Below are 23,213 nucleotides of genomic sequence, written 5' to 3' on the forward strand. Positions count from 1 at the left end.
TCTTGAGTTTAATTAGATCCCATTTGTCAATTTTGGCTTTTGTTGTCATTGCTTTTGGTGTTTTAGACATGAAGTCCTTGCCCATGCCTATGTCCTGAATGGTATTGCCTAGGTTTTCTTCTAGGGTTTTTATGGTTTTAGGTCTAACATGTAAATCTTTAATTCATCTTAAATTAATTTTTGTATGAGGTGTAAGGAAGGGATCCAGTTTCAGCTTTCTACATATGGCTAGCCAGTTTTCCCAGCACCATTTATTAAATAGGGAATCTTTTCCCCATTGCTTGTTTTTGTCAGGTTTGTCAAAGATCACATAGTTGTAGATATGCGGCATTATTTCCGAAGGCTCTGTTCTGTTCCATTGATCTATATCTCTGTTTTGGTACGAGTACCATGCTGTTTTGGTTACTGTAGCCTTGAAGTATAGTTTGAAGTCAGGTAGCGTGATGCCTCCAGCTTTGTTCTTTTGGCTTAGGATTGACTTGGCAATGCGGGCTCTTTTTCGGTTCCATATGAACTTTAAAGTAGTTTTTTCCAATTCTGTGAAGAAAGTCATTGGTAGCTTGATGGGGATGGCGTTGAATCTGTAAATTACCTGGGGCAGTATGGCCATTTTCATGATATTGATTCTTCCTACCCATGAGCATGGAATGTTCTTCCATTTGTTTGCATCCTCTTTTATTTCATGGAGCAGTGGTTTGTAGTTCTCCTTGAAGAGGTCCTTCACATCCCTTGTAAGTTGGATTCCTAGGTATTTTATTCTCTTTGAAGCAATTGTGAATGGGAGTTCACTCATGATTTGGCTCTCTGTCTGTTACTGGTGTATAAGAATGCTTGTGATTTTTGCACATTGATTTTGTATCCTGAGACTTTGCTGAAGTTGCTTATCAGCTTAAGGAGATTTTGGGCTGAGACGATGGGGTTTTCCAGATATACAATCATGTCATCTGCAAACAGGGACAATTTGACTTCCTCTTTTCCTAACTGAATGCCCTTTATTTCCTTCTCCTGCCTGACTGCCCTGGCCAGAACTTGCAACACTATGTTGAATAGGAGTGGTGAGAGAGGGCATCCCCACCAGACCTGCCCTAAAAGAGCTCCTGAAGGAAGCACTAAACATGGAAAGGAACAACCAGTACCAGCCACTGCAAAAACATGCCAAATTGTAAAGACCATCAAGGCTAGGAAGAAACTGCATCAACTAACGAGCAAAATAACCAGCTAACATCATAATGACAGGATCAAATTCACACATAACAATACTAACCTTAAATGTAAATGGGCTAAATGCTCCAATTAAAAGGCACAGACTGACAAATTGGATAGAGTCAAGACCCATCAGTGTGCTGTACTCAGGAAACTCGTCTCACATGCAGAGACACACATAGGCTCAAAATAAAGGGATGGAGGAAGATCTATCAAGCAAATGGAAAACAAAAAAAGGCAGGGGTTGCAATCCTAGTCTCTGATAAAACAGACTTTAAACCAACAAAGATCAAAAGAGACACAGAAGGCCATTACATAATGGTAAAGGGATCAATTCAACAAGAAGAACTAACTATCCTAAATATATATGCACCCAATACAGGAGCACCCAGATTCATAAAGCAAGTCCTTAGTGACCTACAGAGAGACTTAGACTCCCACACAATAATAATGGGAGACTTTAACACCCCACTGTCAACATTAGACAGATCAACGAGACAGAAAGTTAATAAGGATATCCGGGAACTGAACTCAGCTCTGCACCAAGCGGACCTAATAGACATCTACAGAACTCTCCACCCCAAATAAACAGAATATACATTCTTTTCAGCACCACACCACATCTATTCCAAAATTGACCACACAGTTGGAAGTAAAGCACTCCTCAGCAAATGTAAAAGGACAGAAATTATAACAAACTGTCTCTCAGATCACAGTGCAATCAAACTAGAACTCTGGATTAAGAAACTCACTCAAAACTGCTCAACTACATGGAAACTGAACAACCTGCTCCTGAATGACTACTGGGTACATAACGAAATGAAGGCAGAAATAAAGATGTTCTTTGAAACCAACGAGAACAAAGATACAACATACCAGAATCTCTGGGACACATTCAAAGCAGTGTGTAGAGGGAAATTTATAGCACAAAATGCCCACAAGAGAAAGCAGGAAAGATCTAAAATTGACACCCTAACATCACAATTAAAAGAACTAGAGAAGCAAGGGCAAACACATTCAAAAGCTAGCAGAAGGCAAGAGATCAGAGCAGAACTGAAGGAAATAGAGACACAAAAAATCCTTCAAAAAAATCAATGAATCCAGGAGCTGGTTTTTTGAAAAGATCAAGAAAATTGATAGACTGCTAGCAAGACTAATAAAGAAGAGAGAAGAATCAAATAGATGCAATAAAAAATGATAAAGGGGATATCACCACTGACCCCACAGAAATACAAACTACCATCAGAGAATACTATAAACACCTCTACGCAAATAAACTAGAAAATCTAGAAGAAATGGATAAATTCCTCGACACATATACTCTCCCAAGACTAAACCAGGAAGAAGTTGAATCTCTGAATAGACCAATAACAGGCTCTGAAATTGAGGCAATAATTAATATCTTACCAACCAAAAAAAGTCCAGGACCAGATGGATTCACAGCTGAATTCTACCAGAGGTACAAGGAGGAGCTGATACCATTCCTTCTGAAACTATTCCAATCAATAGAAAAAGAGGGAATCCTCCCTAACTCATTTTATGAGGCCAGCATCATCCTGATACCAAAGCCTGGCAGAGACACAACAAAAAAAGAGAATTTTAGACCAATATCCTTGATGAATACTGATGCAAAAATCCTCAATAAAATACTGGCAAACCGAATACAGCAACACATCAAAAAGCTTATCCACCATGATCAAGTGGGCTTCATCCCTGGGATGCAAGGCTGGTTCAACATACGAAAATCAATAAATGTAATCCAGCATATAAACAGAACCAAAGACAAAAACCACATGATTATCTCAATCGATGCAGAAAAGGCCTTTGACAAAATTCAACAATGCTTCATGCTAAAAACTCTCAATAAATTAGGTATTGATGGGATGTATCTCAAAATAATAATAGCTATCTATGACAAACCCACAGCCAATATCATACTGAATGGACAAAAACTGGAAGCATTCCCTTTGAAAATAAATAGACTTATTTTAACCTCAGAATTAATAACTTCAAGTGGGGACTTTAGTAAGGTTACTGGCAATCATATTGTATTTCTCAATCCATCAACTCTCTCACTGTTTTATAAGGCTATTTCTGTAAACCTCAATACCTTCCCCCCCTCTTCACTCTCAGCTGATAACCTGGCTTCCCAATTCACTGAGAAAAAAAAGAAAGAAAGGTAATAAACAACTTGACCAGCTTCCATTAGATGTCATGTGGTGTGCATGCCTTTTCTCCTGGTATTATGAAGGAACTCTGTGCTCCTACCTAATCCAAGCTTCCACTGTGCTCTCAAACTCTTTTCCCTCTTGTCTTCACAAGGACTGTGTTTTAGAAATTTTTCATTCTTCCTGCACTGCCAAGTTTTCCTGTCTCACCTACCAACACATATTAAAAGATCCTCTTGATCGCACTTCCACCTCCATCTACTGCTTCATCTCTCTCTTTCTCTTTATGGCAAGCCACTCTGGAGTCTTTTTTTTTCCCCCCATTTTTTCCTAAACCCACTCTAGTCAGGCTTTCATGTTGACACCAATGCATCAAAACTGTTCTTATAAAGGTCACCAATAACCCTCATATTGCCAAATCTAATGGTCAATTCTTAGTCTTCATCTGACCTGATTTCTCAACAGCATTTTTCATAGTTGATTACTCCTTCCTTGAAATGCTTTCTTTACTTAAATTTCACAACACTCTGCTTTCCTGGTTTTCTTCCTACCTTTTAGCTGCTCCTTCTCTGGGTTTTCCTTATCTCTTCACCTCCAAATGTTGGAATAACTCACCACTCAGTCCTTTGACTTATCTTTTCTACCCAAACTCATTTTTGAGATCTCATCAAGTATTTTAGCCTTAAATAGCACGTATATATTGAAGATTCTTAAATTTACATCTCTAATGTCTACGGAGTTTTCAGGAGAGCGAAGACATGAGACTATTTGGAAGTTTTAAAGAATGAGACAGTGGAGAGAAAAAGTGATGGAACTAGAGAAGGGGGCGAAGGAATCAGCCTTAGCAGGGCAAGAGCACTACTTCCAGTTTAAAAGGCCAGGAAGCATGTAGGCAAGTTCTCGGGCAGCAAGGGAGGGATCTGAAGAACTCCCTAGCTTATGGCCTTAATTTGCTCAGTTAAAAATAGGTGAAATAATATTATAAATGTGAAAAAAGGATGTGATAAAAAGTCTGAAAAAAGCAGCAAGAGTTGAGAAGAGCTGACAAAGGAAATAGGAGAAAGCTAATTCATGTGTAAAATGATTGGAAAACTCTAGGTGAAGGTGAGGACTATCAAAATTAGTGGCTCCGATCTGCACAATCACATGATTTTCTCCCAAAGTTGACAGCAGGCTAAGTCCGACAAGAACAACAAAGGGGAAAGATATTTGCAAGTAGTTATTAAACAGTGACAAAATGACAAACCTGTAGCTACAGGGGAGGAAAAATACCCAAGAGGAACAGAGAGCTTGGGAATAATGGGTTAGTTGAGACTAGAAGCTTTTATTAAATCTGAGAATAGGTGCATTGGGTATTAGAAAGTAGGCAGGGTGGGGACAACAGTAACTTGTTGCCAGAGAATGGGATTCTGCAATTTGAGATTTTAAAACTGGAGCAATTCCAGGTAATGGACGTGGGAAGTGAATACGAATGAAGGTCACTGGAAATGAAAACTAAAGAACTATAAGGCTAAAGAAATTCAGTAGAAAAGAACGTAAAGAAGGGAAATGGTATTCTGGCTAGATAAGCTAGGTCTCAAAGCAGCACATTTGATGGTTTTTAGAGTGCACAATGGAGGACTGAGGATGACACTGATTTCCCTCAAGCCTACCAAGGAAACAGGAAGAATGAGTATCTACTTGAAAGGAGCATGGGGAGATGGTTTACAGAAGCCTCATTAACTACTATTAATAAAGTGTATTATTTGCAAAAAATCCAAAAAGATACATACTACGTAAAAATGAGTTTAGGATCTAATAAATCTTAGACTGTTTTGTATCTTTCTGTTTATTCATGGAGATCATGGGTCAGTGGGTTGGCCCTGTTTTTCCTTATTTTGCTGTTCATAATGATCTGTAGGAATGCAACCAAGATTATTATCCTTCTTATCCATGATGAAAAATGAAGATGAAGTACATCATATGCATAAAGGATGTATTATTTGGCCTGCAAAATTACTGAATTCTTGATTTAGCTAAATGCCTTCTGATAGTTTAATTGCATTCCAATGAATAATAAAAGTGGAAACATTATAATCTTTAATCATGGTTTATTTTAGTTCTTTGAATATATTTACAATGGCTATTCTAAAGTCTTTTTCTGGTATATCTGATATCTGGTTGCAATCACAAGCAGTTTCTGTTACCTGCTTTTGTCCAGTAGGGTCATATATTCCTGTTTCTTTGCATATTTCATAATATTTTGTTATAAAAACTCACATTTCAGATAATATACTGTAGCAACTCTGAGTACTATTAACAATTCCCTGCTCCCCCAGGGTTGTTACTGCTATCTGCTTATTTGCTATTAGTTTAGTGCCAAGCTGGATTATTTTAATGAAGACTATCGCCCCCCAGTGTTAAGCCTCTGATGTTGCTCCTCAGGGAGGCAGTTTTGGGTATGCCTTCAGTCACCCTGGGATGAGAGTAATTTGGGCAGCACTCTAGTTTCCGTTTTCTTGACCATACCAAGATGTTAAGCCCCACTAATTTGGGGTCCTTTGAAGGAATAATTTCCATTGTCAGTGTTTAATATTTGTAATGACCCCAGGAGGGCTCCTTACAGCTGTCTCTTTCCCTAGTTCTCTTCTGCAAAGCAGCCAGCCTACAGTTTAGCCTGTTATTTTAATTGAATTTGTTAATGTCCTCCCAATTACCTTTCACCACAACCTCCACCTGTTTTTGAGTGTGGATCTTAGGCTTGAACTTCTCCATTTTCTGTTGATGGTGAAGTCGGTTTCTTTGGGAAGAGATAAGGAGCTATTTGTTTTACCTGTTGCCCACACCCTCCACTTCTCACCCCACAAAATTTGTGGGCTGGGGTTCTGGGGGTGGGAGTGGGACCAGTGGTGTAACTTCAGGTCTTCTTGACTTGCCTCTCTCAGTGTGGAACCTGTCTTACAAGTTGAGACAAGAGCAATCAGGGTCCCAGTATTCTTAGGGGTACAAGGCCCAAGGTAGAGCCTCCATTTCACAGGTGAGGGATGGCAGGGAGAAGGGAGCTCCCACTTCTCAGCTGCACTCCCCAGAACTAGCCTCAGCAACAAGTAGCTGGGGGCAAGATGAGAAATGCTGATATCTGGTTTCTCTGGGAAGAAAGCCCTCTGAATGGGTACTGAGGGGAGAGGAAACCCTCTGTTCTTGGCTGCACCAGTTTGGAATAAATTTCCATTCAACAAACTGGGACAGGGTAGGGAGGGAGTTCTTAGTTCAAGCATCCCAGACTCTTAGTTTTCTTATCCAATTTTAGTAGATTTTTTTAAACAGATGTTCTTTAATGTGCTATACGACTCCAAGACCACTTCCAGAGACTTTAAAGGAAGGTCTTAAAATTTTTTTACCAGTTTCAGTGGGAAGTGGGCCAATGGAGTTACTCATGCTGCCATGATGAAAGTCGACCATCTAAGTTTGTTCACTTTTACTCAGTAAAATTTCATTGTGTGAATACACTGTAGCACAGTTTATTTATCCAGTCTGTTATTAAGGGACAGTTGAGTTGTTTCCAGCTTTTGCTAATATAACACTGCTACTATAAGCATTCTTACACATATATCCCACTGCACAGGGGCAAATATTCCTGTTGCATATAGAGTGTATATATAGGAATGGGATTTGTATGTCAAAAGTTATGCTAATGTTTAATTTTATATAACAGTTCTAAGTTGTTTTCCAAAGTAGGAGTTTCTTTCTTTTCTTTTTTTTTTCTTTTTGAGACAGAGGCTTGCTCTGTTGCCCAGGCTGAAGTGAAGTGGTGTGATCTGGGCTCCTGGCAACCTCCACCTCTTGGGTTCAAGCGATTCTCCTGCTTCATCCTCCTGAGTAGCTGGGACTACAGATGCACGCCACCATGCCTGGCTAATTTTTGTATTTTTAGTAGAGACAGGGTTTCTCCATGTTGGCCAGGCTGGTCTTGAACTCCTGACCTCAGGTGATCCACCTGCCTTGGCCTCCCAAGGTGCTGGGATTACAGGGGTGAGCCACCATGCCCAGCCCAAAGTAGTAGTTTCAATTGGCATGTCCAACTAACAGTGTATAAAAATCTTTGCTGATCTACATTCTCTTCAACTTTTGTCTTTAACAAAATTAATTGTTGCTAATCTTATATAAAATTATATCTTATTGTAGTCACTAATAAGGGTAAACATATTTATGTTCTTTTTTTGCATACATTTCCTCTTCTGTGAATGCCTATTTACTACTTCTGTCCCTTTTTTAAAAAAATTGTCTTTTTCTTATTGTAGTTTTCTACATATACTAAGTATTGTCTTAAATTTTGGAAGTTTTTGGCTTACCTTTTCAATTTCTCTAAGGCAACTTTTGATCAATAGAAGTTCTAATTTTAATATGGTTGAATTTTATCAATCTTTTATGTTAGTGCTTTTTGTGGCTTATTTAAGGAAGATTTCTTTAACCTAAGGAGACAGATTTTAAAATTTTCTTTGAAAAATGTTTGCTTGTTTTCCATATGCATATCCAACTGCACTAGTACCATTCGTTGAACAGTCCCTCTTTTTCCACTGATTTATAATGCCACCTCTCTCATATATAAAAGTTCCCTTGTGTTTCTGGGCTCTTTATTCTGTTCCACTGGTCAGTTTGTCTATCCCTATGCCAATGCCATTTGATCTTAATTACTGAGGTTTTATAATAAAGCTCATTATTTGATAGAATTAACTTCTCCATTTTTTTCCTTCTTTCAGAGTGTCTTTGCCAGTTCAGGCCCCTTGTTTTTCCGTATAAATTTTCAAATCAGCTTGTCAAAACACACACACACACACACACACACGTGCATACATGTGTGAGCACACATTTACCTACCCCATTGGGATTATTGCAATTACACTGAATTTATAGATTAGGGGTTACAAACTAGGCCAACAGGCCCAATTATGCTTGTAAAAATGTCTAGGTAGCAGAATTTCTGTAAAAATTTTCAATTTGAGTGCCTGTAACAACATCTAGACTCTAGTTAGCTATATAGCTTGTCCCACCGACTATATTATATTGATTTGATTCAAAACTATTCTTTTTCTGACTGGTCCTGTAAGGTTTTAAATTTTCCACTTGGTCCTCTAAACTATTCTTGCCTAGAGTTCTCTTCTAGGGACCAAATACTCTTCTGAAGATGCCAGCTTCACTTTCATTGGTTGAAAATATTTTAAAATTTCTTTTGAGATTCCTTATTTGACCCATGTGTTATTTAAAAGTATGCCATTTAATTTCCAAATACTTTGAGATGTTTCAGCTATCTTTTTGTTACTGATTTCTAGTTTAAGTCTACTGTGGTCTAAGACCATACTTTGCATGCTTTCTATTCTTGTAAATTTTTTTAAACTGTGTTTTATGATCCCAAATTTGGTCTATCTTGGTGAGTGGTTCCAGGTTAGCTTCAGAATGTATATTCTGCTATCGTTAGGTGAAACATCCTATAAGTGGCAATTAGATCCAGTTACTTGGTGGTGCTGTTTTATTCAGGTATATCCTTACTGGTTTTCTGTCTGCTGAATCTGTCAATCAATGACAGAAGGCTCTTGAAATCTCCAAGTATAATAGTTTCTAAGAACACATTTGTTTCTCCTTGCAGTTCTATCAGTTTTTGCCTCATGTGCTTTGATGCCCTGTTGTTAGGTATACATACATTACAGATAGTTATGTCTTCTGGAGTACTCACCCATTAAAAAAAAAAAATCACTACGCAATGCCTCTTTTTATTCCTGATAATTTCCCTCATTCTGAAATTTGGTTTATCTGAAGGCTAGCTACTCCAGCCTTCTTTTGATTAGTGTTAGCAATTACTCTATCTGTATCTTTACATTTAAAGTGGGTTTCTTTTTTTTTTTTAGTCTCTTTTTTTTTTATTATTATTATACTTTTAAGTTTTAGGGTACATGTGCACAATGTGCAGGTTAGTTACATATGTATACATGTGCCATGCTGGTGTGCTGCACCCATTAACTTGTCATTTAGCATTAGGTATATCTCCTATTGCTATCCCTCCCCCCTCCCCCCACCCCACAACAGTCCCCAGAGTGTGATGTTCCCCTTCCTGTGTCCATGTGTTCTCATTGTTCAATTCCTATCTATGAGTGAGAACATGCAGTGTTTCGTTTTTTGTCCTTGCGATAGTTTACTGAGAATGATGATTTCCAATTTCATCCATGTCCCTACAAAGGACATGAACTCATCATTTTTTATGGCTGCATAGTATTCCATGGTGTATATGTGCCACATTTTCTTAATCCAGTCTATCATTGTTGGACATTTGGGTTGGTTCCAAGTCTTTGCTATTGTGAATAGTGCCGCAATCAACATACATGTGCATGTGTCTTTATAGCAGCATGATTTATAGTCCTTTGGGTATATACCCAGTGATGGGATGGCTGGGTCAAATGGTATTTCTAGTTCTAGATCTCTGAGGAATCGCCACACTGACTTCCACAATGGTTGAACTAGTTTACAGTCCCACCAACAGTGGAAAAGTTTCTTATAAACCACATGCATAAAATACATATCTACAGTGACAGTGACTGTTGATATATCTGGATTGATATCTACCATATCTAACTATTGCACTTGAGTTTTGTTTCATTTTTTTGTCTTCCACTCTTTTTTTGCCTTCTCTGATTTTAGCTGAGTATTTTACATAATTTTCTCTCCTCTCTTAGAATGTCAATTCTATTTATTAAAAATATTTTTTTAGTAGTTGTCCTAAAGTTTGCAATATATATTTGCAACTAATCTAAGTCCACTTTCAAATAACACTATACCACTTCGTGGGTGGTACAAGTATCTTATAACAAAAGTATTCCCAATTCCTCCCTCCTGTCCCTTATACCATTGCTGTTATATATTTCACTTATCCATACAATCTGATCATCCAATATTGTGTTGCTATTATTTTGATTAAACTGTTATCTGTTATATCAATTTTTAAAAACGTGATTTTATATTCATGTATTCCTTTTCTACCTTAACTGTCTTCCTTTCTTCATGCCAAGTTCCTGATATATCATTTTCCTTCTTTCTGAAGAACGTCTTTGAACATTTCTTGTAAATCAGATCTACTGGTGACAAATTCTCTCAAATTTGGTTTGTCTGAGAATGTATTTCTTTTTCACTTTTGAAGGATAATTTTCACTAGATACAGAATTCTACATTGGTAAATTTTTCTTTCAAAATTTTATCCACCCTCTTCTTGCTTAAAAAGAAATATATAATTCTTACCATTGTTTTTCTACAGATAAGGTGTTTTTTCTTCTTTGGCTTCTTTCAAGATTTTTTTCTCTTTCTTCTGTTCTCTAAAATTTTTCTGGCCGGGCGTGGTGGCTCATGCCTGTAATCCCAGCACTTTGGGAGGCCAAGGTGGGCGGATCATGAGGTCACGAGATCAAGACCATCCTGGCTAACATGGTGAAACCCTGTCTCTACTAAAAATACAAAAAATTAGTCGGGCTTGGTGGCGGGCACCTGTAGTCCCAGCTACTCGGGAGGCTGAGGCAGGAGAATGGCATGAACCCGGGAGGTGGAGCTTACAGTGAGCCAAGATTGCACCACTGCACTCCAGCCTGGGCTATAGAGTGAGACTTTGTCTCAAAAAAAAAAAAAAAAAATTTCTGCAGTTTGAATATGATACACCTAGGCATTTATTGGTATTTATTCTGCTTGGTGTTTTTGTGAACTTCTTGAATCTATGGCTTGACATTTGTTAATAATTTTGGAAAACTCAGTCATTATTATTTCAAATATTTCTTTTCCTCTTTCTTTTTTTCCTGGTGTTCCTGTTCCTTATATGTTACACCTTCTATAACTGACTCACAGTTTTTGAATATTCTGTTTTTCTCAGTCTTTTTGTTCCTCTTTGCTTTTCAAGTTGGGAAGTTTCTATTGACATATCTTCAAGCTCACTGATTCTTTTCTCAGCCAGGTCCGTTACACTGATGGGCCCAACAAATACAATTTTTTTTTTTTTTTTTGAGTCAGGGTCTTACTCTGTCACCTAGTCTGGAGTGCAGTGGTGCAATCATAGTTCACTGTAGTCTCAAACTCCTGGGCTCAAGTGATCCTCAGCCTCTGAAGTAGCTAGGACTACAGGTGTGTGCCACCACACTTGGCTAATTTCAAAGGCATTCTTCATTTCTGTTATACTATTTTTGATTTTGAGCATTTGCTTTTGGTTTGTTCTAAGAATTTCTCTGCCTCTGCTTACGTTACTTTAAATGCTGTGCACTTTTTCCATTGGAGCCCTTAGCATATTAATGTTATTTTAAATTCCTGGTCTGATAATTCCAAATATCTGCTATATATAAATCTGATACTGATATTTGCTTTGTCTTTTCAGACTGTGCTTCTTCTTTTTAGCATGCCTTGTGACTTTTTTTGTTCTAAGTCAGGCATGATGTATTTGGTAAAAGTTACTGAGGTAGATTGGCCTTTTATGTTTATCTGGGTAGGAATCGGTTGTGTTTACTGTTTGCTGTAGTTGTAGGTGACAGAGGCTAAAATTTCCTCTGGTGCCTTTTTTTCTTCTCCCCCGTTATCTTTTCTCTCCTTAAATAAAATCTAAGAGGTAAGTTCTTTCAGTACTGCCTTATTATTGCACAAGGGCCTGCTCTATGGATGTGGTGGTGAGGTGAAAAGGGAGGTACGTATTGTACAGTCCTATGATCAGCTGTCAGTCTTTCAGTCGGACTGTGTGACTGTGAAGGGATGTACCCTTCAAAAGCGGTTCTCAGTTTTTTTGTTTTTCCACTCCCCTTGGTGAGACAAGAAGGCCAGAGGGGGCTAGATTTGGGAATTTCCATCCCCCTAGGGTGGCTGGGCTCCAGTAAAAAAGTTTCCTTTCTGTGCAGGCCTTTGTTAAGGAGAATGAAATGCTCTGGGAGTATCTAAAAATGGCTACTTTTCCCTCCCAGGGAGGGAGAGGGGAGAGCATTTTTCTTAGATCTTCACTGTGAGAACCTGGCAGAGTTCCTCAAGGTAAAACTCACAAAAGCGTGTGGGCTTCTCCGTGGCTGGCTCTTCAGGAGTTGTTATCTCTCAAGCTAGTTCACACTCAGATTCCAGCAATTAATTACCCTTTAAATATTCCTACCTGAAGCTGGCTCCAGTGGTGGGTTCTTAGAGGTTTCTGTTGGTAGTAAGCTGACTCTATGGATCTGCTTGCCTTCAGTTTCCAGCTCAAGTGTGACCTCAATTCTCTGATGAATCTAACAGGAATTCACAACGTCCAAGTGCTTTACCTGTCAGAGGCTAAACTACTTTTCAAGAGAAATCTTTTTGCATACCTTTGATTACTTATATTATGAACTTACTGTACTAATGTGGGTAAATATCTTTAAGGTTTCTAGTATACACAAACTTCCCTGCAAAAAAGCTGTAATAAAATAACCTAGGCTGGGCGAGGTGGCTCATGCCTGCAATCTCAGCACTTTGGGAGGCCAAGGGGCGTGGATTACCTGAGGTCAGGAGGTTGAGACCAGCCTGGCCAACATGGTGAAACTCTGTCTCTACTAAAAACACAAGGCCGGGTGCAGTGGCTCATGCTTGTAATCCCAGCACTTTGGGAGGCCGGGGAGGGTGGATCACGAGATCAGGAGATTGAGACCATCCTGGCAAACACAGTGAAACACCGTCTCTATTAAAAAGTACAAAAAATTAGCTGGGCGTGGTGGCACGTGCCTGTAATCCCAGACACTTGGGAGGCTGAGGCAGGAGAATCGCTTGAACCCCAGAGGTAGAGGTTGCAGTGAGCCAAGATCGCGCCACTGCACTCCAGCCTGGGCGACAGAGCGAGACTCCGTCTCAAAAAACAAACAAACAAAACCAAAAATTAGCCAGGCATGGTGGTGGGCACCTGTAATCCCAGCTACTCAGGAGGCTGAGGCAGGAGAATTGCTTGAACCCGGGAGGCGGAGGTTGCAGTGAGCTGAGATCGTGCCATTGCACTCCAGCCTGGGAGACAGAGCAAGACTCTGTCTCAAACAAACAAACAAAACCCTAAACATATTTTTACCACCTTATTTTTCTGCTCACAAACCTTCAATGCCATTCATCCCTGCCAAATACCATTCATCTGGTGGTTGGAGAGGGCCACTGAAGTCTTCTGGATAATCCAGACCTTATCTGTTTTTCAATTTCATCCCTCACTACTGCTTAAAGTAATCCTTTCGTTCCAGTGATCACTGAATTTATTGTCCCTAGAATACACCATGATCACTCATTTCGTTTTTGTTCGTCATCCCTCAATGTTTATAATGCTGTCCCATGTTCTCGCAGCCTTTTTGAATTCAATCTATACTACTCTGACTGCTCACCTTGCTCTCACCCATTTCAGCTGCTGCATATTTATAGAGAGTATTCCAGTACACTTAGGAAGGCGTCAGAAAGCCAACAAGTTTTCACAGACTACTTCTTCAATATGGGCACAGAGGATGGGGTCAAATCCACTCTATGCAAAGTGAGGACTAATTTAGATAATAAAACTAAGAATTTCTGAAATCTGAAACAAATGCACGTTGGCTGCTTATTAAATAAAATCATGTAATTATAGTTTTTCAACTTCTTGTTTCTCATTTTTTTCAGGATTTTCTACCTGTGACATCATGACTGCATTAAACAGCTCTCCTAACTTCTCAAATCTAGTTTCATTTTTTTTTTTTGGCCCAATTTATAACATGGACAAAGTAATTACTAATGACATATTTAGTAGCAATTAAAACTTAAACTATTTTTCCTGTCTCTTTAGAGAAACATATATACAAAACAACTATTTCTAAGATAAATATAAAAGTATAAGTAGTGTCACAAGAAAAGTCTAAATAAGCAAATGCATGGTACAAAGATGATAATTAAAATGAAGAAAAGCTGTTATCAATCCTGAAAAACAGGTTTTTCAGCCCTGAAGTTTGATTTTTTTAATTAAAAAAAAAAAAAGACCCAACTCACGTTCCATTTGCTCAAACATCACTGAGAAGAGGAAGTCTCGTGGTGTCATATAATATTCTCCTTCATGTTCGAGTGAAGAAAACTGCATGAAGCGCTGCTTACGAAGAGACAGTTTCCCAATATATATTATTCCATGTTCAACATTTTTCTAAAAGAAAAATAAATTGCAATTTAAGATTTTTTCAGTGTTATTCCCAGTCACTTCTAGGACAATCTTTAAAAAGTAACTTTCACGCTTGGATCTGACAATCCCCAAACTTTTAAAATCATTCATTTAACAAATATTAACTGAGTGCCTACTTCGCACTGAAGATACAATAGTGAATAAGACTAACTTGAGGGAAGTGACATTCCAAAAAGGGAGACTGGCAATTAATGAATAAATGTATAAAATAATGTAAAATGGTAAGAAGTACTACATAGAAATATAAAGCAGGACAAGAAAGGGATAAGGTGGTAATACCTTAAGATAGTCAGAGAAGGTCTTTCTAAAGAGGTAACATTTAGAGAGATTAAACGAGGTGGAGTTAGTGTGTCCTGGGGTTGGGGGGTCTCTGGAAGAAAAGCATTCTAAGCAAGCACAAAGTCCATGAGGTGGGAACAAACTTGGTGTGGTCAAGGAACAGCAGAAAGGCCACGTTACCAGAGTGACTGAGGAAAGAAGAGAGTGGCAGAAGAGAGTCAGGAGGGCAACAGAACATGTGAAGTTGTGCTTTCATAAAGATAAAATATATCATATTAGATAAATAGCTTTGCTTTCAGAAATGTGAGAGAACCATGGGTAGAAAGAGCTAGCAGAAGGATGGGTAAAATATTGCGGAATATATAGGAATATGGTGGAAGAGTCTGCACCTCAGGCAGTAGGACTTAGACCTTGACTAAGTGCTAATGAAGAGAGTACTGAAATCTTTACAAAGAACTTTTTGTTGAGCATTTCTATGTATTAGGCACTGTACTAATCAAGTATTCACAGAGATTATTTAGTTAATCCTCATAATAACTTTGAGCAGTAGATACAGAAACTGAAAAGTAAATGGCAGAGGCAGGCTAAAAAGCTAGGTCTGACTCAAAGGGTTTTAATCTCTTAACTACCACACTATCCTCCTACACATGACCGGGCATTGTGAACTAGGGAGACTGGAGGAAGATGACACAGCAGTTAAAAGACACCTATGTCAATGCACGAATCTTGATACAAGAACATATTATCTGTGAAATCCAATAGCAGGCTTTCATTCTGGATTGCTTTCCTGAGACACTGCTCCAACCTGGACCACAGTATCCTTCCTGGACATATCACCTTCTTTTCACACTGAATACTGATTCTATAATACTCCCTGACACACAGGCAATGTTCAGTGACTGCTGACTTGAATTGAAATGGGAAAAACATGAATTCCAGTTGCTTAAATCTCTCTTAATTCAAAGCTGTCAACCCCTTCTTTTGGCTGATTTCACTTCTCTGACCAGTATTAATTCTCTCTCTTAATTAGACAACAGGCTTCCTTGAGCAGCTAGTTTTACACCTCTTTTGTGTTGTCAGTGTCTACCAGAATATTGCACGTGTACAGAATATCAATAATATTGTAATGATCTGTACCCTCACCTTCCCTATGCCTTTCCTTTTCTTTTCCCTTAAATGACTACTACAAAAATAGCTGAAGGGGAATGTTTTAATTACGTAAGTCCACACTTACCATCCCTGTAATCAGAAAACTAAATTTTATTGATACTTTCTGAACATTTTAAACGTGGGGCAAATATACATGTTTTCAACCAACAACTTGATCCTTTTTGTAAAAATAAACAAACTCTTCTTTCCAAACCTCAACCAACTAAAAAAGGTCAGCTACTCGTTTATCCCTGTCCTCTACTGGTGCCATAACAAGATAGGCCATTAACTCTATGTTTCTTCTGATTGTCCTTTAACTTGTAGCAATCTTATTCTTTCCTGGTCCTAACTAATATCAAATCTCATCAAGAAGTAAAAACACTAACCTCCCACTCTCTTACAGCAAGACATGAAAACTATTTTCAAAGAAATTCTGTTTTTTTTTTCTTCTAGGAGGTTTAGACCCCACAAACTCCTCTATCTTATGGTTACCATTTTTATATGCTTATACATGCCTATAACTCATACAGGATAACATTTTTGAAGAGGCTTGAGTCAGTTATTCAGGGAAGTGCCACCTTACTGAGTTGAAAGGTTGAGTGAACTGTCACTCCTCTGAATTTTGGGTAAATATCCGCTGTAGTGAACAAGAAAAGGTAGAGGAATTGAAACTAAAGCTCGCTTTCTTTCAGAGGTTGATTTCCGAGCTTGAGGCTGTCATTGAATTGCAGACCATGAATTTAGAAGGTCACTTATATAAAAATGACCTCTGAATTTGTCCGACTGCCATGACTCTACCAGTACATGGTGAGGTATAAAACCTTCCAACAACGCTATCAACATCCCCCCAATTAATTTTGGTATGGTAGCTTTTCCTTCCTGCTACTTTATAGTCTAAATATACCTATTCTACTACCCCCAAACCTTTCAACTCCCACTGGCAGCACTAATAATGTCTCTCCTTTTCCTAATCCTTTCCACTACCTCTCATGCTCTGCTTATAGAGTACAAAACTATCATCTGGAGGTCATCACCACGGCAGATTGTAATCCTACCATTTTCCTTAGGAAATATGCAGAGGAAGCCCCCAAGTCACCATCTCCTACTATTAGAGTCTTTCTGTTCATCCTAAGCCCCACCTTCTCTGAAGAAAACACTGAATTGAGCATTTACTAATTTGAGGAGACTCTATGAAGAGACAGAACACATAAGAATCAAGGGGGCAACTCTGTAGTATTATAATATACTGTAGTATTATATATTAATATATAATACTCTGTATTATAGTATCTAATGTTTATTAAGTATGTAGTATATGCAGAGCAGGGTGCTAATATCTTTACATACATGTTCTTACTCAGTCTCCACAATGCCCTTAATAGTAGACACCATTTTTGTCATCTTCGTTTTACAAAAAAACAAAACAAAACACGGCTTGTGAAAGTTAACCAGCTTGCCTAGATTGTAAGTGATAGCACAGGCAGTATGACATCGACCCCACTGTCTCAACCACGATCCTATACTAGCTCCTGTTAGAATAATATAAATTAGGAAAATAGAAAAAGCAGTGTGGGTAATGGTAGTTGGGAAAGTTTTTATGAAAAGAATAGGATTTAAGCTAAACTTCAGAGAATAAATAACAAAGAACAGAACTAGAATTAGTCATCCTTTAGTCCCTGGGCTAACTGTTGTCCATTTCCTAAATGGTATGTATTACTTCTCTAGTTCAATCAAATTTAAAGTAAGTAGGATGCACTGAATGTGTTTCTTTGCTACAACAAAATTTATGTAAAGGAAAAAACATGTATTGTTCTGAAATTACCAGAGCCTTTCTAATTCCAAGTTGATGAACCAACATAGTTTTTTTAGGTCATCTTTATTATACGGTAGTAGAATTTTAAAAGTACATTTTAAAGGATCACTAATATAATCAATGTGCAGTCTATATTTATGCTTATTTCATAGAATTTGGAAGATTAATTTGCCAATGCCATTTTTAACCTTTTATTCATCTGTCAGGCTTAGCTTGCTTTACTTCATTTTTATAATAATTCTGATCAAATCCCAGACTTGATAGATTTAATGGTCAAGAATGTAATAACCACAATATTGTTCCCAAGAAGAAAAAAGGTGCCTTATTATATCATTTCCACGAATGCACTGTAATAAAAGACAAGTCTGTTTTTTGTCTATTTTGTCAACTAAACTCTTGAAGCATAAATTTCATCTTTGTTTCACTGTACTGTGCAAAGCATTTGGCCTGGTGCCTTACACATATTGGGACTATAACTGACATACGACATAGAATTTTAAGAGTTAAAAGGGACTTAGAGATCATCTAGTCCAACACTTCTGTGTAAAGGACCAGAAGTCATGTCTTCTGAGTTCCATACCCTGTTTGGTTGACTAGTTTGCTTATTAACTACTTCAGATAAATGTTGGGAACAAGTGGCTAAGGTCCAAATGCTGCTAATTTATAGCCTAGGGAAATGCATGCCAAATTATTCCTTATTAATAACTTGAACAACTAAAAACATAGTTTACAATAAGCCTTTGGCAGAAAATGTAAACTATTTCTTAATCTGTTCTTTTCCTTTCTTTCTTCACTTCTTCCTTCCTTCCGTGTGCTTTTCCTGGTAACATGTGCATGCTCTCTCTTTTCCCAGTTTTCTCTTCCCTCTTAGGTTTCAGGTTGCTTTTTTTTTGTTGCTGCTATTTTCACGTTCCCTGAACTAACCATGTTGCTTCGGGTACTCATTTACTTTAATCTCTGTTATCTCTTTTTCACTGTGGCATATTTGTGGTAGGTTAGGCTTGGTAAACTGAGCTAAGGCAAAGAAAACGGCTTGTAGACTTAAGTAAGCACAGTTAGAATATCAGTTTGGATGGGGAGGATAAGGAGATATAATAAACGTCAAGATATCAAAGTTATTTGAGACCAGCCTGAGCAATGTAGTGAGACCCTGTCTCTATAAAAATAATAGAAATTAAAAATTTTTTAAAAATCAATATTAGGCTGGGCACGGGGGCTCACGCCTGTAATCCCAGCACTTTGGGAGGCCGAGATGGGTGGATCACTAGCTCAGGAGATTGAGACCATCCTGGCTAACACAGTGAAACCCCGTCTCTACAAAAAATACAAAAAAATTAGCCAGGCGTGGTGGCAGGAGCCTGTAGTCGCAGCTACTCGGGAGGCTGAGGCAGGAGAATGGCGTGAACCCAGGAGGTGGAGCTTGCAGTGAGCCAAGATCGTGCCACTGCACTCCAGCTTGGGCAACAGAGCAAGACTGCGTCTCAAAAGGGGAAAAAAAAGAAAGGCAAAACAGAGTAGGAGATATTTAAACTGGATCTTAAAGGATGAGCAGGAGTTTGCCAAGACAGGGAACAGCAGTAGAGCAAGCTCCACTAAAGGTGGCTCTGACAGCTGGGGAGCCAGATTCATGATGTAGAGGGTCTTTGAGCTACGTGACAAAAATGGACAGAGCAAAGTAACAGCAGCCATACAGTACTGCAAAGATCATCATGAATTTTCACATTTTCTTTTGTTAATCTATAAAACAGCCACCAAATATGTAAGACACTGGAGCCTATATGGAAATTTGGAATTGGATATCTGATACCATGATTCAGCACTCTTAATCTACCTATCAATCTAATAAACTTAGTTAGTTTCAAAACCCTGCCATATTAAAAACATTAAATTATAAGTGCTAGATTAAAATACACTAATGGTAGAAGGGAGATCTAACAGCCTGACAGTAAGGCAGGAGAGAAAAATAATACAAAACAGTGACAAGTGAAATGAGTGACTGTGGCATAAGTTTTAATCATTGAGGTTTATTAAGCCAGCTGTACGCTGTGTCCGGGAAAAACATAAGCTACAAACGTATCTGTGGCTGTTTTTCTGGAGGTTTTCAGGAGTTTTAGTATTTATACATTTCCTTAAAATGAGGGAGGGCATGTAGGAAGAGGGGCAGGTAGGGGTAAGGCGAATGGTTACATTCCTGTGAGACTTCCGTTAGTGCCAAGTGAATCTACATTTTACAGAAGATAAGGTGAGTGGAGAGAAAGGGAGTACTCCTTTTCTCTTTGTACTTCCCCTGGGGAGATACATTTGTAATTCACATTATCAGTGTAGAATTTAACACACTTTAGTTTTAGGAGCTAGACTTAGACTGCACACCTAAAGTTATAATTGGCATGTCCTTGTTTATGGGAGGCTAGCAAAGAATTTACTTATGAATAACCTGTGGGGTAGCCCTTCCCACATGCCTAAGGCTTTTTTCCTTTCCAGGAGGACCTCGCTAAAGTATACTGTTGCATGATTCAGCCTCCAGGCTTAAGTTTGGGGGTCCTGGGACTTTAAATTTTTCTTTATAGTAGACACAGCTGCAATTGCCTGGAGCAATCAATGTTATTACAACCAATCAACAGGCCCAGGTCTATACATGGTGATGATTTTCTGTCCAGAGTAATTTATTATTAGGGAATATCAGAATGTAGAAAAATATGAAATACATTTTAGCTGTTTTTAATGTAAATAATACAAAAAAATTGTTTTCCTGCTTACACAGCTAATTTTAGTTACCTGGGAAGATTCACATACACCACACGTCTCATACTCGACTAATGCCATATAAATTCAACATTATTGTCTGATTTTACTATATATTCAAAGTACTTCGTAGAATGTATGTTATATAAAAATACCAGGACTATATCTACATAAACTGAAAATAGAGCTGTGAGTGGAGACGTAGTCTTTCAGAAAAATAAAGGTAGACAGTTTGGGGTTGTCAAATACTGTTACATGTCAAATAAAATTATACCACATGATGCAAATGCTTTCACCTTTCTAACAATGTTAACATACACTTTTTTTTTTTTTTTTTTTTGAGACGGAGTCTCGCTCTGTCATCCAGGCTGGAGTGCAGTGGCACCATCTCGGCTCACTGCAAGCTCCGCCTCCTGGGTTCATGCCATTCTCCTGCCTCAGCCTCCTGAGTAGCTGGGACTACAGGCGCCCGCCACCATACCCGGCTAATTTTTTGTATTTTTAGTAGGGACGGGGTTTCACCGTCTTAGCCAGGATGGTCTTGATCTCCTGAGCTAGTGATCCGCCCACCTCGGCCTATAAAAGTGCTGGGATTTCAGGTGTGAGCCACTGCGCCCAGCTTGCTGCCATCTTATGTTTAAGCATACTAAGTATGAACAATCCTAGAGGACCTCAAGGGAAACTGATCCGTTTTAGTTTCTCAGAAAATGTAAATAAGGTTAGAACCATAATGCCTTGACTGCTGCATTCAACCTTTTAAAAACTGTTGTCCAAGGAGTTAATAATTAAAAAAAAAAAAAAGACACAGTAGAGGATTAGACATAATTAAGATTATTCTGAAAAGGCACACATTGCCTTCATATATTATGTGGAGAAATAAAAGCAGTACAAAGCGGGTAACAGCGCTGCTACTATTCAACCTGCAAAATTGGAGAGAATTTTTTGTCCCTCCTCACCTCAAACTGCTTATTGTAGTTAAACACAACATTTCAGAAGGAGTGGAACAAAAAATATTAATCTTAACCTTCATTTGAGATTTCCTAAGTTGCTTCTACAAACCTACTCGGTTGGCAGTGTATACAGTTACATATAAATAACCAATGGACTGGCAGGAGAAGCAGCTGCCTGAGGAACTAGCTGGTCAGGAAGAGAGGAAGGGTATGGAATGCAGTGGTGGAGATCAAAGAGCTGCTGAGGGCCTGTTGGTGGCTGTTATCCTATCCCTACCCGAGATGCAACTTACAGTCTTCTGAGGTGGAAAGTGGTGGGAGTGGAGGGATGGATTCCTTCTATTGCCATGATTTGCTTCTCAAACTTGCATCTACTACTAAATATACGGAAAAAGAGGAGCAGAAGAAATGCTGGGATTTGGGGCTATACTGAACACATGAGAACCATCCACATGGTTCTAGTTATATATAAAATGCTCCACGGATTTCAAGGATTACTTGTAATGCAGTAAAAAATGTGACAAAGGAATTAAGAGCAATGAGTGATGTGAACTGGATAAAAGAGATCTTTGAAAGCTGATGACTTCTGTTAAAACATTTCACTAGTTTATTGCCTCTAAAGCAACAGGTGCTTCACCACTCTGTCTCTACTTTTTATCCATGAAGTGACATATTGGAAAAAGTTAGTTCTCTGTTCTTTGTTTAACATTCTTTGGTCTCCACATTTCTCAGGAAGAAAGTGGGAAAAGAAAGGGCCTTCCCTATAGCTTTCAATATATATATACATGGCATTAGACAAAATATAGTGAGACCTATTCATTTGGGGCCTTTATTTTTGAATTTGTAATAATCTGGATAAAATATAAAATTACTCTGTTGTCTTTGAAGTTTCTGTGGTGTAACTGGATGACTATCTTTCCTTCTTAAAGAAACCTTTACAATCAGAAATTTTCATTTCATTAGACACAACTTTTCCATTTTGTTCTGAATTAGGGAGATTTTATTGCATATGAAACAAAATACTGCCAGACTAAATTAAAAAATATTCACTGCATAAGCTATGCCTCACAATACATTCTACAAAATGACAGCCAATGAGACAACTGTCATTCCTGGGAAACCTGGAAGCTCTGGGAACTACTCTCTCTGGCTTCTGAAATATCATCTGATCTATGATGGTCTAGTCTAGACTTTGTCCCAGAGACTGGAAGAAAGCTAGCATGGCTTTTTTTAGATGAGGATGGTAAAATGAAATGGCATATGCTTACACACACAGACACACATACACACATAATTTTTTTTTCAACCCCATAGATTTCTATCTGGAGAACAGTGGCCACTGTCAGGGGATGCTGATGAGTAAATAAACAAGCATCTTCTCTTTCAGTGCTTTCTCTTTCCTGATTAAATAACTGAACGGAATACTCATTTTTGCTTCTTCCATAATTACCTTCCAAGAGGTACACCATAACTACATATATTTCTGTCTCTGTTTGAAACAAAAAGTTTAAACTAGGTTTCGAATGATTAAAAAAAAAAAAAAAAGACTAGGCCGAGTAGGGTGGCTCATGCCTGTAATCCCAGCATGTTGGGAGGCCAAAGCGGGAGGATCCCTTGAGCCCAAGAGTTCGGGACCAGCCTGGGCAACACGGCGAGACATCATATCTACAAAAAAACACACAAATTAGCTAGGCATGGTGGCTCACACCTGTGGTCCCAGCTACTTGGGAGGCTGAGGTGGA

The 23,213-nt window shown here is 38.4% G+C and overlaps 1 protein-coding gene across 1 annotated transcript in view; it reads right to left on the minus strand.

Annotated features, from left to right (window-relative positions):
• MICU2 (mitochondrial calcium uptake 2) overlaps nt 1-23,213 on the minus strand; it is a 111,572-nt gene that overhangs the window by 59,700 nt on the left and 28,659 nt on the right. The window contains exon 2 of the mRNA XM_001150674.7: nt 14,355-14,502. Within this exon, the coding sequence (XP_001150674.1) occupies nt 14,355-14,502 (148 nt within the window). The remainder of the gene's footprint in view (nt 1-14,354; nt 14,503-23,213) is intronic.

This window comes from Pan troglodytes, chromosome 14 (assembly GCF_028858775.2).
Source record: "Pan troglodytes isolate AG18354 chromosome 14, NHGRI_mPanTro3-v2.0_pri, whole genome shotgun sequence".
In the NCBI taxonomy this organism is placed as follows: Eukaryota; Metazoa; Chordata; class Mammalia; order Primates; family Hominidae; genus Pan; species Pan troglodytes.